Source organism: Elephantulus edwardii, unplaced genomic scaffold (genome assembly GCF_000299155.1).
Source record: "Elephantulus edwardii isolate Elephantulus edwardi_28Jun2011 unplaced genomic scaffold, EleEdw1.0 scaffold00021, whole genome shotgun sequence".
Taxonomy (NCBI): domain Eukaryota; kingdom Metazoa; phylum Chordata; class Mammalia; order Macroscelidea; family Macroscelididae; genus Elephantulus; species Elephantulus edwardii.
Window position 1 is genome coordinate 15,243,244 of NW_006399771.1, and position 24,525 is coordinate 15,267,768.

A 24,525-nucleotide genomic window follows, 5' to 3' on the forward strand; every position below is an offset into this window, starting at 1 on the left:
ATGCCTTTGAGCTGTAGGGCTGGAGAAGAGTGTTGAGGGTACCATGGACTGCTAAGAAAACAAAAAGATCCATCCTGGAGAGGCTTAAACCAGGCGGCTCCTCGGAGGAAAGGATTCTGAAGCTTTGTTTGCCATACTTTGGTCATGTTGTAAGGAGAGACTGGTCCTTGGAGAAGGACATCATGCTTTGGAGGGTGGAGGGCAGGCACAGGAGGGGAAGGCCCTTTAGGAGGTGGATTGATTAGGTGACTGGGGTAATCAGGATGGGTGTTTCAGAGACAGTGAGATTGTCACAGGACAGAGCAGAGTTTAGGGCTGTTGTACATAGGGTCGCTATGAATCACAAGCTACTCGAGGGCACATAACAACAACAACAACAACAGGATGAACCTGTTGGTTTTCCTAGCAGTCCATGGTATATTCAATACTCTCTCCAACACCACAGTTCAAAAGCAACAATTCTTTTTCTATCCTCCCTGGTCATTCTCCAGTTCTCTGATGCATAGCAAGTGATTGTAAAGACCATGGCCTATATCAGGTACATCTTAATCTCCAGAGTGACCCCATTGCTCTTCAATACTTTGGAGAGGTCCCTAACAGCAGACTTTCCTATTGCAATACATCTTTTAGTTTCCTGGCTGCTGGTGCCAAGAGTATTGACAATGGAACCAAGGAAACTAAAACTGTTAACAATCTCGATCTCTTCACCATCCTTCCTGATGCTGCCAATTGGCTTGTGTGACACAAACTATGAAAATCCATACAGGTCTATGCATTATCATGTTGCTGTTATTAAGTGCCTTCGAGCAGTATGACTCATAGAGACCCTATGAACAATAGGTCTGAACTCTTGTATCCTATGCCATCTCATCATTCTCAACACATTTGTGTCCATTTCCACAGACTTTGTATCAAACCTCTTGGAGAGGTTCTCCCTCTGTTTCCTGACCTCTCCTAACAATATGTCCAAAATATATCAGATAAAGTTTTACCATCTTTGCCTCCAAGGAGCATCCTTGTTGCAGTTTCTAGAAAACATACCTGTTTATTCTTTTGACAGTCTGTGAGATAATCAACACTGTTTCCCAATGCTACAACTCAAAATCCTCTATTTTTCTCCTATCATCTTTATTCATTGTCCAGCTCTCAGAGGCATAGAGGTGATTGGAAAGACTGTGGTTGACTCAGGTCCATCTTCATCTTTAAACTGACATCATTGTTCTTCTGGATTTTGGAGAGATCCCTGACAGCAGATATTCACCATGCTATATGTTTCCTGATCTCCTGATTGCTGCTACCAAAGGAATTGACTGTGGATCCAAACAAGATGAAATCATTGATAATTTTAATCTTTTCTCCAGGAAATTGCTGACAATTTCAATCTTTGTTCCATATGTCATGATCTTGTTTGTTGGTCCAGTGGTGAAGAGTTGTGTTTTCTCGATCTTAAAATGAAATCTATATTAAAGGCTACAGTCCCTGATCCTCTGCAGCAAGTGCTTCAGGTCCTCCTCACTTGAAGCAAGCAAGATCATGTCATGCATTATGTTGTATTTTACTGTGAACTTGGAACCGACCCATAGCTGATCATCTGGTGGGTTTTCAGAGGCAGTTAATCACATGGGAGAAAACTGCCCAGTCTTCTCCTGTGGGCAGCTGGTAGCCTTGAACCACGTGCCTTTGGGATTGCAGCTCAGCTTCTTGCCACTAGGCCACCAGAACTCTCATGCATTGTAGCAGAGTAAATGTTTCCAGATGATCCCCTCCTCCTCCTTTAAACTTATAACTTGAAATAGAAAATACTTTATGCTATACAATATACAATACAAATATACAAATACAATATACACATCTGTATCAGTCTTTTAATTCAATCTTTTCTACCTCTTCATACACTTCAAGAAACCCAAACCTCAAACTCATTGCCTTCAAGTTGGAGCTGACTCATCGCTGACCCTCCTGTGGGTTTCCGAGGCTGTAAATAGCACGGAAGAGATTGCCCATCTTTCTTTTGAGGAGCAGCTGGTGGATCCAAGCTGCCAGAGAGGGGCTACCTCTGGTTTAGCAGTGCCCCTTCCGACAGGCCCATGCCACCCACGCGAGCTCTCTTACTACATAAATATGAAGTAGGATGGAAAGATTGAACCTTTCAAGTCAAACTTCCAAGTCTTTGGGATGCTCCTGAACAAGCAGTCCTGCCTTTTATCTATTCTCTTTCAAACATCAAGGTCACTTCCTCATTCTCAGATTGTGATGTGCCAAACAGGGAGGGATGACTCTAGCCTCACCTTTCATGATTTTCGGACTTTAATCATATCCTTGCTCAGTCTTTTCTAGACTACAAAGTCCTGCTCACTTTAGCCTGTCCTTATACATCTCCTTCTTCACTCCAGTGAAGCTGCCCTCCGTTGGCAGCCTGTAATCTACCACCATGTGATTTTCAGAGGTGGACAATCATAACCATGGGCACGGCACACATAGAGACGTCTTAGACAAAGGTGGAGCATTCTCCTCCCCCGCCTTATGTTTATAAAATCTTCCATTCAACACCAAACCTTTTTGGATACAGAAGCACCTTCCATAGATTGTTTCATAAAACATTTTTCCTACTTTTATTCCATGAATCCTATTATTCTATAGCATAATTTGGATTATATTTTCTTTCATCATATTATTTCTAAGCTTGCTTGCAATGAAATCTTTAAGCCACTTTTTTGGCTTATTAAAGCTAGAAAGACCTTTTAAGTGTTCACCGAGCTTTGCATTTCAGTGACTGGAAACCCTTATGTCACCTTCAAAATGGGAAGTTTCAAGGTGACATTTTCAATTGCTTCTTCTGCATCTGATATTGGACAAAGAATAAAGATGACAGAAGAAGAATCGATGCCTTTGAATTGTGGAGCTAGAGAAGAGTACTGAATATCCCGTAGACTGCTAAAAGAACAAACCAGTCTGTCCAGGAGGAAATGCAATCAGGATGCTCCTTGGAAGCAAGAATCTCACTTTTTTTAGAGGCCTCACTTGGGGCATGCTGCTAGGAGAGGCCAATACTCAAAAAAAGACATTTATCCTGGAAAAAAATGGTCAGAAAAAGATAGGAAAACCCTCAAAAATATGGACTGATAGAGTAACTGTGAAAATGGGCTTGAATATGCCTGGGATCATGAGGCAGTATAGGACCAGGTTCCGATATGTTGTTCACAGGGTTACTGTGAGTTGTTGTCAACTCGAAGGCCTCTAACAACAACAACAACAATTACAACTACAACTATAAAAAGAGCTTAGCACAGATTTGTTTTGAACTCACCATTTCCACTTCTCCATCTGTGGATTTCTCTTTAACATTTTTCAGTCCAACCTCATTTTCCTGGAAGTAGTATATATAGAAATTCCAGCTTCTGCAAGTTTAATCTTTGCATCTGTGCTTTCAACTAACAGAATTCTATAGCACACTAAGGAGTAGTGAATTTTTGGCGATTTTTGACTGGTGGTAACCTTATATTTGTCAGAGTCCAACTGCGCTCCATGAACTTGTCAGTAGTTGATTTTCAGACATAATAATCCAAGTCTTTCTTTCTTTTGAGGTGTCTTGGACCTTGAACCTGCTAGATGGCAAAGACAACCAAGAGTGTAAACATTTGCACCCTGAGGGACACTGGTGGTCAAGTGGCAAGAAGCTTCACTGCAATTTCAAAGGCACACGGTTTGAATCCACCAGCTGCTCTGCAGGAGAAGGTTGGGCAATCTCAGCTATGGATTGGTTCCTCCTTGATGGTACACAACAACAACAACAACAACAGGTCTGTCTTGGAGAGGGTGAAACCAAGTTTCTCCCTGGAGGCTAGGGTTTTGAAGCTCTGTCTCACACGCTTTGGTCATATGGTCAGGAGGAATCGGGCCTTGGAGAAGGACATCATGTTCGGAAGTGTTGGAGGGCCAGCTCAGGATAGGAAGACCTCAGATGAGATGGGTTGATACAGTAACAGGTAAAATTAGGTTAGGTGTATCAGAGTCAGTGAGACTGGCTCAGGGCAGGGCAGGGTTCAGAGCTGTTGTACATAGGGGTACTATGAGTTGCAGGTGATTCAATGACACATAACAAGAACAACAACAACAAGGCAGGAGAATGGGTTTGATTCACAGCCGAAGCATCTCATGCATAACCACCATCTATCAGTGGTGGTTTGTGTGTTGCTATGATGCTGAGCAGGTGTTAGCTGAGTTTCTAGTCAAGACAATCTAGGACAAAACACCTTGTGATCTAGTTGGAAAATCAGACAATAAAAGCCCTCGAGATCCCAAAGGAACATTGCCTACCAGACAGCCTATCATGGCAATGGTGCAGAAAGTGGTTGTATTTCCTCCTGTTGTGCACTGAGTCTCCATGACTTAGGCCTGCAACATTGCAGCTAACAACAAGTTTTGCACTATGACATCGTACCACAGGCACTGCCCCAGTGATTTCACACACTTTCCAAGAGATAGTGTTTGATGACATTGACAAGAAGGCACTGCTCTTATTTATTTTCTCTACCACTTAATAGGCTCTCATATCCCTTAGACTCCAACTTTCTTCCAAACTGCTTTGCCAATATTCTTCCCCTCCACTGTGATACAACTGAAACACAAACATCCTCTTTAGCATTTAAGGACTCATTAAAATATCACCAAGCTGTACGAAAGAGAGAAACTGAGAAGGACCTTTTTAGCAGGGAAAGAATCAATTAACATTTCGTGTCTGGTCTTATGACTCACTGATTCTATATTTGCTCTCTAAGTAACTAAAGGACTAATTAAATAATCAACCAATTAATAGATATTATTGGATTCTATGACAGAATTTTAGGTTAGACATGGAAGATATTTGGAATCAGTAGACTTTTTGGCATCTTTCAAAACTGTAACATTAGCGTTCCATCTCTCCTCAGGGTTGAACCTGATGAGACAAGATAAGGACTGAGAAGTTATGTTTTATTCATGTAATGCTCTAGACCATTTGAGATGACATCTAGCTCTGCCACTTACTAAGTCTATGACCTTGGCCAAATATTTTACCTGTGTATATCTTACTCAATAAAATGACAGTAAAAATAGTGCATGCCTCATAATGTTATATGGGTTTTATCAGTTAATGTACATAAAACATGTAGACTGGCTGGCACATATTGTACCATGACAAGTGCCTGAAATTATTATAATTACTTAGGATCAGCAGGATACTTGACACAAACACAGAACAAACATTCAAATGATGGTTTTGGGGGGACTGGATAGATGGTTTAATTGTTCTGAACAAATACATTTTTCAGCCAATCATTCTTATCTCTTGGTTTAAAATCTAGCTTTGCTAGTATCTAGTATCTAGCTCCAGCATCTTCTCTTTCAATTTCCTTAAACTCTTGCTAACCCTTCAGACATAGCATTGTTATCCATTTTATGGGACCATTACTGTACCTGTATTTTAACTTGCATTTAACTTGGTTACTCCTCTTTTTGTAGGATGATGATCTCATTTAAAGACGTCATTTTTTCTTAAATCATTTTGTCCACATTTTAGGGTTCTAGATTATTTGATCAATATTGTCATTAAGTATTTTAAAGTTTCCTGGAATTAATTTTATATTGTAACATTCAAGTCTAAAATTATGATGATGCTTTTTAACATCATATCGAACTTATGCATATTTCTGTCCCATTAGCCCAATAAGATGCCAGTTTATTTGCATATTATTGCTTGACCCTGATATCATGGTCAATTAATTTGCATATCCCTATCTAATTGGCTCAAATAAGTTTTTGCCACTTTATATATTGGCTAAGCTCCCAGACTAGTGGCTTTTAGCACAAATCAATTCAGTCTGGAGTGGTTCTCTTTGTCATGCTTTCAGCAGCAGTAAAGGGATATATAAGGACATTAGGAAAAGATTCCAGAACGTATTAAGGGCCTATCTATTGCTTGTATCTTCCCTTTCAGTGGAAGAGAATGCCAAAAAAAAAAAGAAAAGAAACAGTTCAGACATAAGGGCAGTTTCAGGAGAGAGGGTATATTGCAGCGATGAAAGAGATAGAACTTGTTTGGGGAAGAATGCTTCCTGCAATACTGAGAAGTATGCTCTAACTTGGGATGTGATTTGTCCTGGGTTATAGCTAAACTGATAATATCTTTATACTTTTAAAAACTATGGTTTTAAAGTTTATCATGCATAAGAATAATATAAAGCTTGAGTTTAAAATGTTGATTTCTAGTTTTTGAATGCTGGATATTCAGTTCTGGTTGATCTGAGGTAATTTCTAAAATCTCAAGTTTTGATGTATAGCCCTTTGTCATTCTGATATAAAACAAGGCAACCATCACATCTTGGTAAATATCACTTGAAGGGATGGTCAGCCTTTGTAAATTCAAGATTTCTTTGGGCAATCCACTGCTGCTCTGCATTTGGATGATGGATCTTTTCTAGATGGCTTCAGATTTTAAATAAGTTTGTATTTGTCAAATTATATTTCCAATAAAATAACCAAATAAATGGAGAAAAGACAAACCCATGACAAAGCCTTAAATTACATCTTATAGACAGGAAGGAATGCATATGTGTGAATGAAACAGGATAAACTCATTTTTTTTCTCAGTGATTGATTCTTATACTGATATACCTCATCACCATAAATCCTTTTTTTTCTTATTCATCATCTTTCTCAAATATTTTCTGCCACTTGTAAATGTCATCATCCCATTTGTTGGGAAATCTAATTTTGGGGGGTCTCAGTACAAAATCCATGATGATAAGACTGACCGACAGTTCAGATGGCCCTGTGATGAGACCATACAGCTAAGATTACATAATCTCCCTGCACAGCCACTTCCAGAGCTCCCTGGTGCTCAGAAGACTGCCAGAGAGAGGAAGAGATGATTAGGACTTTAGTCCTGTATCTAAATCTTCCTGGCATCCTCTGGCTGCCATGCTTGACATGCTGTTATTCTTTTCGCAATTTGGGTGAATACAAATCATATCGAAAGGGTAGAGCTGCAAACTTTTTACTCTTGCCCATTTGCCATGGTTTCTAGCAGTAAAACACAGAAAAACCTTGCAAATATGCTGTGCTAGTTTCCAGGAAGGGAAATGAAAAAGAATGAGTATGTGAGAATTACAGGTTTTGCATAAGCACAATCAAGTGTTCTAGGATTCCCATTCTCCTCAAGTTTGTGCTTATGGAAAAACCTATACTTGGACCAGGAAGCAGTCCTCAGAATATGGCAAGGAAACATTGCATGGTTCAAAATCAGCAAAGGAGTGCATCAGGGATGAATCTTATCTCCATACCTTTTAAATCTATATGCAGAACAGATCATTTGGGAAGCTGGGCTTTATGAGGAGGAATGTGGCATGAGGATTACAGGAAGAATCATCAACAACCTATTTTATGCAGATGACAAAGCCTTGTTTGCTGAAACTGCAGAGGAACTGAAGTACTTGCTGCAGAAGGTCAAAGACCTTCAATATGGATTGAAGCTCAACATCAAAAAGACAAAGATTTTCACCCCTGGGGCAATTGACAGCACCATGCTAGATGGAGGAGAGATTGAGGTTGTTAACAATTACAGCTTGCTCAGCTCCACAATCAACACTCTTGGCCCAAGCAGTCAGGAAATCAAAAGACAAATTGCACTGGGAAAATCTGCTGTCAGCAACTTCTCCAGAGTGCTAAAACCCAACAATTTCAAGGGAGCTCTGGTGCCCTAGTGGCAAGACACTGCACTGCAATTCCAGAGGTCCGTGGTTCAAATCCACCAGATGCTCTGCTGGAGAAGGGGGGGCAATCTACTCCTGTAGCAGTGAGATCTGATTTGATGGTATGCGTAAAAATAATACAATAAAACAAAACAAGAAAACCAAATAAAAAACATCAATTTTAGTCTAGAGACTAAGATGCGCCTGAACCAGGCCATGGCCTTTGCAACTACTTGCTATGCATCAGAGAGATGGATAATGATAAGGATGGCAGAAGAAGAATTGATGCCTTTGAATTTGGGTGCTGGAGAAGAGTCTTGAACATACCATGGACTGATAAGAAAACATATAGGTCTGTCTTCCAGAGGGTGAAACCAAGTTTCTCCTGGAGGGCTAGGATTTTGAAGCTCCATCTCACATACTTTGAGCACATGGCCAGGAGGGACAGGTCCTTATAGAAGAACATTATTTTTGGAAGGTGGAGAGACAGCACAGAAGAGGAAGATCTCAGATGAGATGGATTGATACAATAACTGGAACAATGGGGGTAGGTGTGTCGGAATCAGTGAGACTGGTTCAGGACTTCAGAGCTACTGTACACAGGGTCTCTATGAGTCACAAGCAACTTGATGGCACATAACAACAATAACAACAACATATGACACTCTATTTGGTTTCAAGGTGAGACAGTCAGAAGAGAAATCTTCTTGGGACCACAAGGCAAGCAAGGAGGTCAGTGTATGGTTCTATGAAGAAAGTAAGTTCCAAGGAATATTCACAGAGGTTAACAGTGCTCATCTGCCAACTGAAAGTTTAGAGGCTAGGATCCACCAACTAGGGCCTTGTAAGAAAGGCCTGGCCATCTATTTCAGAAGAATCAGCCACTGAAACTCTTTAGCATAGCTCTTTTCTGACATACAGAGAACTGCCATGAGCAGGATGGAGTGGAAAGTCACCGATATTCACAGGGAGTTGTGCCAATGGAAATGTCCCCAGTCCACAAGAATGTCTCCTTTTCCAATAATCTGTGAAGACTCCTTTTGTAGTTTTACAAATTCTCATAATTTTACCTCAGCCTTTCAGCTCCAGAGGAAACCAACAAACCAAACTTTGCGTAGGCTTTCAGAATTAGGCTGCCATGTAGTCTATTCTGACTTACCAGGAAGTTTTCATCCCTTTTGCAGGGATGGTGGATTTGGTGAAGGTTAAAGGGTGGGCTGGACTGTGCCCTGCATTGGTAATCAGGAGACGTGGGCTTCAGTCCCAACAATTTTCCTCCAAATCAGATGACTTTGAATGGCAGTAATGAGAAAAGCAACTACCAGTATTGCATGTCGTCTCTGGGCTAGATGTGAAGCAAAATGCCTTATGTGTATTGTCTAATATGTCTAAGGGTCAATTTTTCTCTGGAAAAATGAGAATATTACTTTTAGAAGCCATTTTACCAGCCTATCACAAAGATCACCTGAAAAAGCCAAGTTAAAAAAAAAATTCCAAATTGATGAGTGTTCTGTAACTATTTAATGATGTAACTTTTAAGAGTTACAAATAATTTTTAATTTTAAGGGAACCCCCACCCCAGAGTTTATACATAATAGATCAAACTGTAAAAGCTTTAAAAGTTTATTATTTCCATTTTTCTAATCTATGGATTGTATTAAGAAGCATCAAGTTTCTGAGGTAAGCCTTCCCCACCCCTCAAGATTTGGGACAAATGAACTTTTAGAATAAAAGCAGGGAAAAAATTAAATTAGAAACAAGTTGCCTAATTAATCTTGATTTTGGAGTTTTGAACATGTATACATTTGAGCACCAAACTATATGTCTCAAAACTATAAAACATACAACACTTGAGGAATATTCTATTTTTCCAATATCATCACTTTCTTATTTTGTCACATTAATTAATGAGAATAGTAAAACATGAATCTAATTAGATAATTTTTCTTGTATTACTAAGTCAGTCACAAACAGATGGATAATTTTTTTTCTATTGACTCAATACATTGGTTAAACTCTTTATGGTTGCTTTCATATTTTTATACCTCTTGTTTAATACTTGACAAATTTACTAATGTTGTTTTATGCCCTTGAGTTGATCTGAACCCTGCTGCTCTGTCCTGAGCCAATCTCACTGACTCTAACACAGCTACTCCAATTACCCCAATTACTGTGTTAATCCATTTCATCCCAGGAATCTTCCTCTCCTCTGCTGTCCCTCCACCCTTCCAAGCATGATGTCCTCCAAAAACTAGTCCCTCCTGTTGTTGTTTTTATGTGCCATGGAGTCACTTGTGTATAACAGCTCTAAATCCAGTTCTATCCTGTGCCAATCTCATTGTGTCTGACACATCTATATCCCCATTACCCCAGTTATTGAATCAATATCATCGAGGGTCTTCCTCTACTGTGCTGTCCCTCCACCCTCCCATGCATGGTGTCCCTCTCCAAGGACTGGTCCCTCCTTGCAACATGTCCAAAGTATGTCATACCTTGGTTCTTTCTAGAAATAATAATATTTACTGAGTTCCTAAATGTGGTGGGCCTGTGCTCTTATTTACATTTTACATCAATCTTATCAAGATTATTGTTATTGATTGCTGTCGAACTGAGCATGACTCAAAGTGACCTTATGAACAAAAGGCCTGAAGCCTTTTTATAACTGTAGACATTTATCAAAGTTCATAGAGTTTCCAGAAGCATATTGTGTAGGAAGTGGATACACCATTCAAACTAAAAAAAAAAAAAAATCTCATTGCTGTTGGAATTAACTCTTCTTAGCTAGCCATTCATTGATGTTTCAGGAGGCTATAAATCCCACTGGAGGCGACTGTTCATCTTTCTGCTGCAGAGGGGCTGGTAGATTCAAAATGGCAGAGAGGCCCTGCCTACGGGTTAGCAGCACAAGCCCCTACGGACTAGGGTCCCAGACCTCCCCACTAAAGTTAGTATTCTTGCTTTGTAAATAATGCAGTTGAGGTTTAGAGATGCTAAATAACCTGTCCAAGGTATAATAACTGGCTAGTGGCACAGTGAGATCTGAACTCCAGCAAAGCAGCCCAATTTTGCTCCAATTAATTGACCATTACCTGCAAGTGTAGTTTGCATCTGAATTACCTGGAATGACCTCCTTACATAATTTTGAACTTCCTGGCCATAGGTCGGCTTACTTTAAAACAGACATCCAAGCACTTAAAGTTATTTTGATGGTAAGTAGGTTAAATGATTTGAAATGCAAGACTTGTTTTTTTCAGGTCCTAGCTTCTCTGTAAATAATTCATTATTCATTCAGCAGCTATATTCATTGTTACCCGTCAATTCTAGGGCATTGTGGGAGATATAAATGCATAACACAGTCAGAGAAAGAGAGAGAGGGGTGTTTGAGCATGTAAACAAACTGCTATTGACATTTTAAAAAGGTAAAGATTTCTTTAATTGGTATGGATCAGAAAAGGCTTCCTGGTGTATTTCTAACAAAATTTCTTTCCCCCACAGAGGTCGACTCACCCCCTCACCTTTTCCCAGTCACTGCAGAAATGCCACCTATTTCATGAGACTTTCTTTGACTATGGAGAGCTCTGCGGGCCTTGGGGTAGAGAGTTCTACTGTCAACCCAAAGGCGGGAGGTTTGAATCCACCTACTACTGGTCCTCAGGAGAAAGAGGGGCTATCTCCTCCACTTAACAGCTTTTGAAAAGCTTCTGGAGGGTCAGCTATAAGTCAGCTATTATCATCTTACTTGATGGCAATAGGTTGTTGAGTGAGTTCCTTGGCTATATGTTTAAAAATGTCATCCTCTGACATACCCTGTCTTTGTATATTATGTTTAGAATGTTAAATATGGTGGGATAGAGTCTGGAAAAATATAGAAGACCTAATGATTATGGCTCAATTTTACAGGCAATAGTGAACATTTAAGGTTAGAACTTAAAATAATTAACCTTCAAATAGTCTTATTTAATATTTAGTGTTTAATTATTAGGGAGCTTTAGTGGCTTAGTAGTAAGGAGTTGTGTTGCCAACCCCAAAGCAGAGGTTTGAATCCATCAGCTCTGTGGGAGAAAGATGGGCAGTCTTTTCCTGTGGGATTTACTGCCTCTGAAAACCTATCAAATGGTTAGTTTTGAATCTGTTCTGACTTGATGGTACATAAGAACAACATTCAATGATTAAAAAAGAATTCAATTTAATTAAAAATTAAAATCTTTCCATTATAATTCAAAGATGTTTCCAGGTTGTTCCTAAGTTTTGTGGGTTCTGAGCCACTGTGATACAGTTGTTTTTTTCCCCTTTTATTAATCAAACTAGATATGACCTCTGGCCTTTTATCTTTTATGTTGAATTCTGAGCTAGTGAGCTGGAGGAGTTATTCAGAAGCTTGCCCTTCATTGGGATGGCTAGAAATCACCTAGCTAAACATGGCATGACTATAAGCTATTATGAATAGATTCTCACTACAGGGCCCATTGGCAGCATCATGATAGATGGTGAAAAGATTGAGATTGTTAACAGCTTTAATTTGTTTGGCTCCACAATCAAAACTCTTGGTACCAGCAGCCAGGAAATTAAAAGATGAATTGCATTGGTAAAGTCTGTTCTCAGAGACCTCTCCAAAGTACTGAAAAACAATGATGTCAGTCTGGAGACTAAGGTGCTTCTGATACAGGCCATGGTCTTTGTATTTACTTGCTGTGCATACAAAGCTGGACAATGACAAGGGATGATAGAAGGAGGTTTGATGCCTTTGAGCTGTGGTGCTGGAGAAGAGTAGGGACTGCTAGAACAAACAGATTCATCTTAGAGAGGGTGAGACCAGACTGCTCCTTGGAGGCAAGGATTCTAAAGCTTTGTCTGACATATTTTGGGCATGTTGCAAGGAGGGATCAGTCCTTTCAGAGGGACATCATGCTTGGGAGGATGGAGTGACAGCGCAAGAGACAAAGACCCTCGATGAGATAGATTGATTCAGTGACAGGGTAATGGGGGTAGGTGTGTCAGAGACAATAAGATCGGCACAGGATAGAGCAGGTTTTAGGGCTGTTGTGACTCAATGGCACATAACAACAACACTCATAAATATGCTATGCTAACCCAAATTCCCCCAGCCTCATACCAAAAATGCTTGTAGCCTGTCTAAAGTCACAGAACAAGAACGGATAGATGATGTATCAGGGTAGAAAGACACAAGGCACAATGATTAAATTATACTTAAAATATATTATTTCTTATTTCTGTACTTTTGTACTTATTTCTGTGACTTTGTAAAGGTTTAAAGAGGTCTTTGTATTTCTTACCACATTTCACTCATTTATTTTAACAATTAGTTCCCTGTTCAATATTTTGTTCTATGCCATCGAGTTGGAGTCGAATCATAGCTGATCCTACACAAGTTTTCAGAGGCTGTAAATTGCATGAGAGGAGATTATCCATCTTTCTCCCACAGAGTGGCTGGTAGCCTGGTCTGGGTCGGCAGCGCAACTCCTTAATAGAGCCTCCATATCATATATAGACATATTAACTACTGCTTACATATTTAGATGCAACAGTTAATGTCTTTACATCTGCTCTGTTATGCTATTTGACAATGGAAGTATTAAGTAATTAAATAGGGTCTTAGAGACAAAAAAGAATTAATGAAGGTTCTATAAGTGACTTACTTCTACAGAGGAAAAAAGCTTAGGCACTAGGAGAAAGTGGTTGACAAATAAGGGATTCAAGTATATAGAAATTTTGCTTTAGTCTTTTTTGAAATATTTTTTCTTTAGAATATAAAATCACCATGCTAAATTAATCTTTTGACATTGGCAGTACTTTTATCAGGGACAGTAATGAATAGACAGTAATGTTAATTCAAATTCCATAGCCACAAACAATGACAATGACAATATAATAATGATCTTGGGACATACCAAGAATATTCTTCACATTTTAATGATTTACCAAAAAATTAGAAATGTAACTAATTTAATCACACAGAGAGGAGAAAAGGAAAATATACTCAATTATGGACGTGACAAGTCCTTTGGTAACTTTGCTCTTGAGCAGGAGTATATGTTATTATTCACCATGTTTTAGTAAGTTGAGTAATGCAGCTTCCAGTGTAAATCACAGAAAGAAACTAAATGCATTAATGCGAGAATTCATATTCAGAGATTTAACTGTTCACATATATTTGCAACATTGAATTTTTAATAAAATTGTACTGTGAAAAACAGGCTTTCAAACACTTAATAAGTCTCAAATGAAACACTATTTTTCACATAATGGACTAAACTAAACAATAACAAGTTCCCCAAACCAAAACTCATCCCCACTTTAACCTGTCATACCTATTGCCTTTCAGAAAATAAAAGAAATTTTGTTCGCAGCTATTGATGCCACAATACTGAGAACAGAAATTTTATTTATGATGCAGAGAAACAAGTTTTATATCTTATATATGTATTGCAAAAAATTGAGAGCAACTTCCTGGGGCGTCTTGTTGGGATGAGTTCCTGAGATTGCTTCCAAGCTCCATAGGAAAGAGACCAGCGATCAATAAGGAGTGGGAAGTCACAGCAGGTGTGCTATGCATTTGGTATCCATGATAAAAAGAATTCTCAAAAATCCAATAAACATCACAAACTTACCAGATAAACCACCCACATCCATCTTCTTCAGGTTCTTCGCCTCTAGAATAACAACAGTCAGTTTGCCAGCAGTAGGTACATAGCGAAGGGAGAAGCAGATATCACCTAGTTTCTCTTGCTGAAAAAACCAATAAAGAAGAAGTAATGAATTTTCAAATAAAGTTGAATATACATTTGTACATCTACATTGCAAATACACAAGGAGAGGGTTAGGAAAGTTACACTTTCCTCTCCTCCTCCTACTAGTTTTGCATTGGGGAAGTCTGCTGTCAGAGACCTCCCCAATATACTGAAGAGCAATGATGTCAGTCTGGAGACTAAGGTGCGCCTGATACAGGCCATGGTCCTTGCCATTACTTGCTATGAGAGCTGAACAATGACTAGGGATGAGAGAAGGAGAGTTTATGCCTTTGAGCTTTGGTGCTGGAGAAGAATATTGAATATATTGAATGGACTGCTAGGAGAACAAACAAGTTCCTCCTAGAGAGGGTGAAGCCAGGCTGCTCCTTGGAGGCAAGGATTCTGAAGCTTCGTCTGACATACTTCAAACATGTTGCAAGGAGGGACCAGTCCTTAGAGAGTGCCGTCATGCTTGGAAGGGTAGAAGAATGGCGTAGGAGAAGAAGACTCTTGAGGAGATGGATTGATTTGTCACTAGGTGTGTTGGAGCCAGTAAAATTGGCACAGGATAGAATAGGGTTTAGGGCTATTGTACAAAGGGTTGCTATGAGTCAGAAGTGATTCGACAGCACACAACAACAACAACTAGTTTATTTACAAAATTCAAATACAAATTTGAACACATTCTTTCAATTTCCCTCACCCCTCACCCATCAAATTGTACAACCCAATGATTAATCCCCATTTCCTCCTGCACATCCACATCCCTCTGCTTCCATCCTCTCCCACCCCTCCTGGATCCTTGTACTCACTCTACAATAATGAGGTGGTTTGTTTTTTTTTTTTCTTACTTTAAAAACCATTAGTTCTATAAATTGTATAAATGCTAGTTGCATAAATTGGCATTTATGCAATGATCTTTCAGTCACTAAGAATTGTGAAATGGGTTCCTTTATTTTGCTTATTTCCTTTGAAAAAGAGTTTGAGACTTTCCCCCATTTAAACTATGAGATATTGTTGTTATGTGCCGTCGAGTCGATTGTGACTCATAGCAACTCTATGTACAACAGCTGAGATATTACATCTGCCCTAATTTTCTACACTAGAAAGTTCCTTTTGCATAGGTTGATTGATATTTCTTGGGCAAACTGTAAACAATTTCATTTCATTTTCTTTATCTAGCTCTGAGCTGTATGTAGCCCACCATGTGATTGGTATGTACTTTGCAGGGACTGTCTAAAAGGTAATTTTCATAAGGTGAGCAATAGCTTAGTATGCAAATAAAGCATATATCCTCTACTGAGAGGGGATTGGTCAGTTTGTGGGCCTACTGGAAGTACCATGCCTTGAAATTGACAAAGAGTTTGTATATTTAAGGAGCCAATGACACAAAGATTTTCGAAATAGAAAGGAAAACACCAAAAAGAAGCTAAAAGAATGATGAGAAAGGAGAGACAAAAAGAAAGAGGTGAAGAGTTTCTAGTTGAAACATGGATCAAATCTACAACACAAAATTTGACAGGCACAGAATGGATCTAATAGTAGTGCCAGTGATGAGAGAGGGAAGTACTAAGAAGACCCAGCCCTCAGGACAGGTGGTATGTCTTTAAACCTTATTGGGATGATCTCGATTTGTACTATCCTCTTAAAGTTAGACAGGTTCTTAAGCTAGCACTATCGTTACCACCCTTTTACAAGAGTCCATGTCAGCTTTTAAAAAGTCCTTTCACATTCTATTTTTAACATTTAGTGAAATAAATCTATAATTCAACAGCAAAGGAAATGAGATCAAGTCACCTTTCATAGAGATTTTATACTTGATGAGTACATGGCAAAGCTGTTTGTAAAATTTCACAACTTTATTAAAGAGCTTTAAAAAGAGCTCAATATTTTTTAAAAGTAGATGGAAACTTTATAAATTTTTGTTTTTTTCTAGTTCATCTATATCTATTCTTTATATAGGGTATAGAGAAAATAATACTTGTATTTTTGTTCCATTGAATTGTATTTGCTGATGACATATAACAAAGTATGTTTTTTCCAGATGGATAATTTTAGTTTTAGTAATTTTAAGTGAGATATTAAACTTTTTCCTTATTTTAAAAGTTATAGGAATCTTGAGAGTAGGTTGGAAATGGAATCACATAGCTATATAAAGCCAGACATCACTGTTGTAATTTCATTGATGCTATATTTGAGACTTAAAAACATTCATCAATTCTGAAATAAGGCAATTTTGAACAATCAACTCAGAGTTTAAAATGATGATAACATGTAGAACTTTTACCTTTTAATTTTTTTTCCATGTGCTCATATTTGTTCTTTTCCTTTACCTTGAGTGCTAATCTAGGATTACCAAGGAAGTCCCACATTATTTTGTTCAACATGGAATTTGTACTTGTGTACACACACACACACACACACACACACACACACACACACACAAACACACACACAAGGAAGAAGAGTATCATGTTGCTTAAAGAATATTCCTCAGATGCTGGAAACTACAGAATGCTTTCCAGCAGGAAATAATCCCTGGAAAATCAAGGCTGATTTCTTATTGTCATTTTTACCCATAATGTGAATTTTTATTTGAAAAGAAGGCAGTAGTTAGGTAAGATTTCTGTAGATGTCTGCATAATCTTTCCTAAACATAATAAGATATCATGATTGCCAAGAAAACAAATTGGTTTGTCTTGGAGAGGGTGAAACAAAGTTTCTCCTTGGAGGCTAGGATTTTGAAGCTCTATCTCACTTTGGGTATGTGGCCAGGAGAGATTGGTCCTTGGAGAAGGACATCATGCTCAGAAGGGTGGAGAGACAGTGCAGGAGAGGAAGACCCTGGATAAGATGGATTGATACAGTAACTGGGCGAATGAGAGTTGGTGTATTGGAATTAGTAAGACTGGCTCCGGACAGGGCAGGATTCAGAGCTGCTATACATAGGGTCATTATTGGTAGCAGGTGACTTGACAGCACATAACAACAACAATGTAATAAGGGTGAGGTATAGAAGGCCATCTGTCAAGGAGCTCACATGTCAAACTTCATTGTGACTTTTTAGCTTATAATTGGAGCTGTGGGATGTAGTCCGTAGGAAGTTGTGCTGCTAACTGAAAGGCAGTGTCACTGTCATAATTTGAAACCATCAACAGCTCTGAGGAAGAAAGGGCAATCTCCTCTTATGCGATTTATAGTCTCTGAAAACCCATGAATTCAGCTGTGAGCAGGTTCCAACTCATTGCCAATGAGTTGAATTGTTGATTTTGAGAATTTGATCTATGTATTGCCAGTCTGTATTGTCAAAATACTGAGGAGCAATGGTGTCTCTCTGGAGACTAAGGTGCATCTGATACAGGCTATAGACTTTGCAATCACTTGTTATGCATCAGAGAGTTGGACAATGACTACGGAGAATACAAGGAGAATTGATGCCTTTGAGCTGTGGTGCTGGAGAAGAGTACTGAGGGTATCATGGACTGCTAAGAAAACAAACAGGTTCATCCTGGAAAGGGTTAAACCTGGCTGCTCCTTGGAGGCAAGGATTCTGAGGCTTCGTCTGACATACTTTGGACATGTTGTAAGGAGGGACAGGTCCTTGGAGAGGGATATGCTTGGGAGGGTGGAGGGACGCTGCAGGAGGGGAAAGCCCTCTATGAGGTGGATTGATTTAATGACTTGGGGTAATAGGGATGGACGTGTTGGAGACAGTGCATTTGGCACAGGACAGAGCAGAATTTAGGGCTGTTGTACATAGGGTTGTTGTGAGTTGCAAGCAACTTGATGGCACATAGCAACAAAAACAACATTGTCAGTCAGAGTTTTCAACTGTAGAAGTTGGAAACGTCTACAGGGTCTTGGTGATGGTGTTATGTGCTATCAAGTTGGAACTAACTCATAACTGATTCTCCAGGGGGTTTTCAGAGGCTGTAAATCATACAAGGGAAGACTGCCCGTTTTTCTCCTGTGGAAGCTGGTGGATTGGAATCACCTGTCTTTGGGTTGGCAGAGAAACTCTTTACCTGCTAGACCACCAGAGCGTCCAAACTACCAGGGTATAGTCTGACAATTTAAATAATGTAAATAATTTTAAAGTACATTTAGTATATTTATTTTCAAAGAGTAAAGGGTATCTACCTATTCTATGACTTATGTATATGTGAGAGGCTACTTTTGATACACTGTTTTAATTTTACTTTTATTTAGTTTTTATTTTCTTCTGCTTTATTTGCATTTTATTTTCTCTGTTTTTCTAGTTGTCTAAGTTTGGAGCTTAGATCACTAATTTTAGATTTTTCTTTTTCACTGATACAGTCAATACTCTTTATTTCTAAGTACAGCTTTTGCTGCTGCAACTCACAAACTTTATTTTCATTTAATTCAAGACATTTCATGATATGAAATATATGTCCTTTGACATATATTTTTAGAAGAACATTATTTAGTCATTAAATATTTTGATATTTTCTAGCTATCTTTCTGTGATTGATTTACAGTTTAATGCCATTGTGATTTGAGAGCATATTGGTATGATTTCTTTAAAATTTGCTTGACACCCCAGATATATATAGTATACCTTAGTAAATGTTCCATTTGAATTTGTGAAGAAAGTATAGCTTGCTGCTATTGGATAAAGCATTTTTAAAGTGTTATTTAGGTAGGATTGATGATTAATATATTCAATGTATGGGTGTATAATTGTGTCAACTTTGTCTTCACCAGTGCTTCTGTTGGAAACATTATACCTGTTATAGCTACAAGTTTTTAAATTTCTTGAGTTCCCATAACATGTCACAGAGGATTTTTGGTTATTGTAAATCATACTCTGTACATGTCTTAACAGTCTTAAAGGAGAATTAACTCCTTGGAGACAGGAACTTTGCTTGGATAATCACTCTCTGCACATTTTTCCATTCTAAATAAATGGAAATTTTAGATAACATCCCCATTTTGCAGGTAGTAGAGAATTACTTATAATGTTACCAGTTCACCTGACGTACATGCTCCCCCCCTAGGAATTAATTCACATATCAGGAGATTCTAGTGGAAAAATACTTCTTTCCACAGTCATTGAAAATATGAAATGAGAGTCACTATCACAGAAATTAGTATACAGTATAGTCAAATTTATTTGAACTTTATGAAGCAAGAGAAATGCAAATGAACACAATTGCTGTTAAAAAATGCTCATTAGGAGAGGAGGGTTCATTTTGCAGGAAACTGCCTACTCTTTACAATAGCTTCCCCTGCAATCTCATTCTGTTATAGAATCAGGGGACTGTAAAGGGTCTAATTAAGTATTTCAGATATGACCATTTCCTCTTAAATGAAACCTCTCTTTGTGGCCTGTAATCTAATCTCACAATTAATTTATAGGCATCTGAATTGCTTTAAACAAAGAAAGGTTATAACCAATTTCTTTCCCGGTGTCACTGTATTGTTTAATTTTATAATACTGAGGGATCTGGGGGAAGAGTTCTACACACTCTTTACTTTCACAAGAGAGCACTTACATATTGAAAAAAAATTGTGCCTAAAATAGAAGAAAAATATGAAATGATCTGTAATTTTAATGCTCTGAATTGTGGTGAAAAGTGACTGTAAGGGGAAAAAAATAGAAAGTGTCTTTTGGGTGAAAGAAATATGGAAAAGTTCTATCTTTTAAAGTTTATCTCTTTCTTTCATTGTGATCAAGTTGGAATTGACTTGGAGCTGACCATCCAGCGGGTTTTCAGAGGCTGTAAATCACATGGGAGGAGATTGCTTATCTTTCTGTCACTTAGCAGGTGGAGGATTTGAACTGCCCACCTTTGAGTTGACAGTGCATAATAGCTGACCCTCCAGTCAGTTCTCACAGGCAAACACTAATTCATTTAATTGATTTAGGAATATATATATATTTTCACTTTCTCATAAAATTTTCCAATTTGATAAGCAAAATAAAATGTACATTTACATATTCGTTAGTTGTTTTAAAATTTGATTACTTCTAAACATACCAGCTATATAAAAGTTACTCACTGTCTCTTCTGTCCTTCCTGGAATTTATATACTTTATGACTCGAAGCAGATAGAGAAAAATTTGTTATACTGGCAATATAAATGGTTATGTTGGCAATATAATCTTTTATGAACTCTTGTCTTACTCAATTTTATGAGTTGTAATTATTTAAGGTATAAGCATAGGTCATATTTCTAAGGTTTTAAAAATCAGCCATAATAACTTTATAAGAAAAGGAAGTTTGTGAATTGGGGCACTTTTCTTCTATGACATGCTAAACCGACCCTTGATTAATTGATTTAGGACATTGCCCAGCTTGATTACCATGTGTTTTTCATACCCTAAAGATGATATGGACATTGGGTTCATGTGAAGTAAGAGGAGCCAGACTATATATCATGGGAAAGCACTCTTGCCATCTGCTGGTAGGACATCACATATGGTAGAATTACGGCGTGATACTGCTAGCAAATCCTTGGAAAACACATTCTATCTGTTCCTGGATTCTGAAGTAGGACTTGTTTTTCCAGCATGAGAATGGCAGAGCACAGGGCTCCTTATATACTTGTTGAATGAATAGACACAGGTTTTCTACACTCTAATACAGTCAGGTTGAAGTCACTATTAGACTCTTCACAAGTCAAGTTCTTCGGAAGAAAGTTCAAACAACTATGAGATATAATCTCATCCCAGTCAGAATAGCAAAATTTAACAGAACAGAAGCAACAAATGCTGGCAAGGTTGTGGAGAAACTGGAACCCTTATTCACTGTCGGTGGAAGTGTAAAATGGTGCAACCACTGTGGAAGGCAGTATGGCACTTTCTCAAAAAGTTGCAAATAGAGATACCATTTGACCCAGCAATTCCACTGCTGGGAATATAATCCAAAGAGACCATAACTGACATCCAAGCAGATAGATGCACACCCATGTTTATCGCGGCTTTGTTCATAATAGCAAGGAGTTGGAAACAACCTAAGTGCCCGTCAACAAACGAAGGGATAGAGAAGCTGTGGTATATTCACACAATGGAATACTACACTGAATGAAAAAACAAGGAACTCGTGCAATATTATTCAAAATGGGTGACCCTGGAGGACATTACGCTGAGTGAAGTATCTCAGTCACAAAAAAGACAAACACTGCATGATGCCACTGTTGTAAAACAGGACTGACCTTGGGGTTGGAGGGAGACTGAGGAAGATGGGTTCAATAATGTATACTGCATTGAAAAAGATGAGGGAGAAAACTATTTAAGAGGGATGTGTTATTAGGTATTTTTGTGATGACAGAAGTCCAAAGTGAAGGCTGTATAGTGGAGTGGACCTCGGGGGAGGGATTGTAAAACAATGAAAGAATTTTTCTTTTAATTTTCCAAGAGGGAAGTGTACTACGTGGGAGGGTTGGGAGGGGAAAAAAGTTCAAAAATGAATGAATGGAAATCCAAAGTCTCTAACTTTTCATTGAAATGAGTAATAAATTTAAAAACAACAACAACAAAAAAGAAATAAACAAACAAAAAAAGAAAGTTCACTAAGTACCCTTGGGACAGCCACCTATGGGGGAGTAAGGAAGCATAATTGAGCAGACAGAGAAATTGGAGTGTGATGCAAAGGGCACAGCTGATTCTATGCAAAACTCTCTAGCTAGGATAGTTTCTTAATGATGTTTCTGCTATGGAGTTAGGGGATGGAGATTTTACAGTCCTGCATCCAGCAGTCAGCATCCAGCAGCCATTGGATGTGGGCTTCCTTGCATCTTTAGGACAGTCTCTGCAGGCTAGTGTGATGCTGAGAAGGAGGGCTTCAAGTTATAAGCTGTCAGTAATAGACAGTTACGACAGCCAGAGGAATACATGCCTTGATCATGAAGATGAGGTGAAAATCGGTGGTTCATCAAACACCCACTGCATCTCAGTGAACTTTACTACTTCACTTCACTTCACTTCACTTCACCCAATCTTCATCAGTTGAGATAGCCTCCTGAAATGTCTGCTTCCTTCTGCATAATAAAATTATTCCTGACCATTAATCATGCTTACTAAAGGAGATCAGTGTAAAAGAGGAAAACCCTTAATCAGATTGATAGACACAGTGGCTGTGACACTGGGCGGTAGCACAACAGTGATGAGAAGACTGGAGCAAGAACGGGCAGAGCTTTGCTCTACACGGTGTCACTGTGAGGTGGGACAAACGCACTAGTGCCAAATAACAATCAGTAATCTCTGGTTCAAACTCCATATCATAATAAAGCACCTCATTACTATTATGATCATATATGGATTTCGCCTAGATATTGTTTTCTAGCCAATAGCCTTTTTAAAAATTTTATTTCATTAATTTTAATGAAAATTTACAGAGATTTTGGATTTCCATTCATTCATTGTTGCAATTTCCTCCCTGTCCCCCCTCCCCACCTGTTGGCTCTTCTCTTTGAAAAGTAAAAAGAAAAATTCCTTCATTGGTATACAACCCTCCCTTCCTCCCTGCCTCGAGTACACTCCACTATGCAACCTTCATTCTGGACTCTTGTCTTAACCATAATACCCAATCATATATAGCTTTTAAACTGTTCTCTCTCTCATCTGTTTCAATGCAGCATACAAAATTTATCCAATTTTTCTCAGTCTCACCCCAACCCTGATGTCAGTCCCATTCTACAACAGTGGCACCATATGTGTGATTGAGATATTTCACTCAGCATAATGTCCTCCAGGGTCACTCATTTTGAATAATATTGCATGAGTTCCTTGTTTTTCAACTCAGTGTAGTATTCCATTGTGCGAATATACCACAGCTTCTCTATCCATTCATTTCTTGATGGGTACTTAGGTTGGTTCCAATTATTTGCTATTGTGAACAAAGCCACAATAAACACGGGTGTGCATATATCTGCCTGGGTAGCAGTTATGGTTTCTTTAGTGTTTTCTAGCCAATAGTCTTAAGGCCCTTTCCCTATTTATTTCAGACCTCAGAGTTTCCCTCATCCTAAACTCCAGAAGATCAGGGATTGTGCTTTAATGCACTTTTTAATACTTTTCTTGGAAACAATGCAGCCAGAATGCTCTTTGGAGGAAAAGATGGCAAAGTGTCATCTTTCAGACTTTGACATGTAGCTAGGCAGGTCTATTCCTTGGAAAGGAACATCATGCTTGGTGACTCATAACAATAACAACTATCAGTCACATAATAAAGACGTAGAAAGTATTATTGGTTGACTATTTATTTGAAGGAAAACATCATCTGTCTTTTGCTTTATGAGCAACAATAATATAATTGCTTTATTAATAGTTGCTTCCAGTTTAATAAATTAATCAGCTAATGAATATCTTTTTAGTTTCTCCTCATGCCTAGTTTCTCAGACAATGCCAAGTTAGCCCTGTCATGAAACCTGTGCTGAAAACATTTCTGGAGGTGTAGTTTTTATAAGATAATTTCAAGACCCTGTAGGCTTGCAGCCAACAGATGAGTGCTTTTGCTGGTGTGATTATCTCATGAAGGGGCCTCATTACTATTAGGAATTTCAGCTTTATGTATAATTTATTTTAGTCAATTGCCTTGATCACTAGGTGGAAACTGCCAGTTAGTGTTAGAAAGTTCCAACTGTGAGATTCAAAGAAATTAACCTGCTCTTTTAGACTATGGAGCTGACAATCAGAAGACACCTTTGTTCTGAGCAGCTTGATAATTTGGTTATTTTTTTTTTTTAAAAAAGCAGCCGATGAATAGAGCAGGCACAAATTAGTGATTTAATAGACAACTACAGAAATCCTTCTCCTTTTTGAAAAGCATTGTACGTCTCAGATCAGAGGTCATCTCCAATGAATAAACAAAAAGCTCAATTTAAGATGAATACTTATTTGACAGCTTCCATAGGAGTAGGCATCATTTTATAAGTAAAAAGACTCACTTTACTGACCTTTCCAAATGGGACCAAGTTCAGAGGTTTGCCAGAAATGCTGCACTTTTGAATGAATTATAAAAAGGCACCTGAATTGTTGTAACGCTGTGACATTTTAGAATGACACATTCTATTTATTTTAATTT

The 24,525-nt window shown here is 38.3% G+C and overlaps 1 protein-coding gene across 2 annotated transcripts in view; it reads right to left on the reverse strand.

Moving 5' to 3' along the window:
* SYT1 (synaptotagmin I) overlaps nt 1–24,525 on the reverse strand; it is a 601,892-nt gene that overhangs the window by 148,858 nt on the left and 428,509 nt on the right. For both annotated transcript variants that reach the window (XM_006882549.1, XM_006882550.1), the window contains one exon: nt 14,357–14,474. In XM_006882549.1, the coding sequence (XP_006882611.1) occupies nt 14,357–14,474 (118 nt within the window). The remainder of the gene's footprint in view (nt 1–14,356; nt 14,475–24,525) is intronic.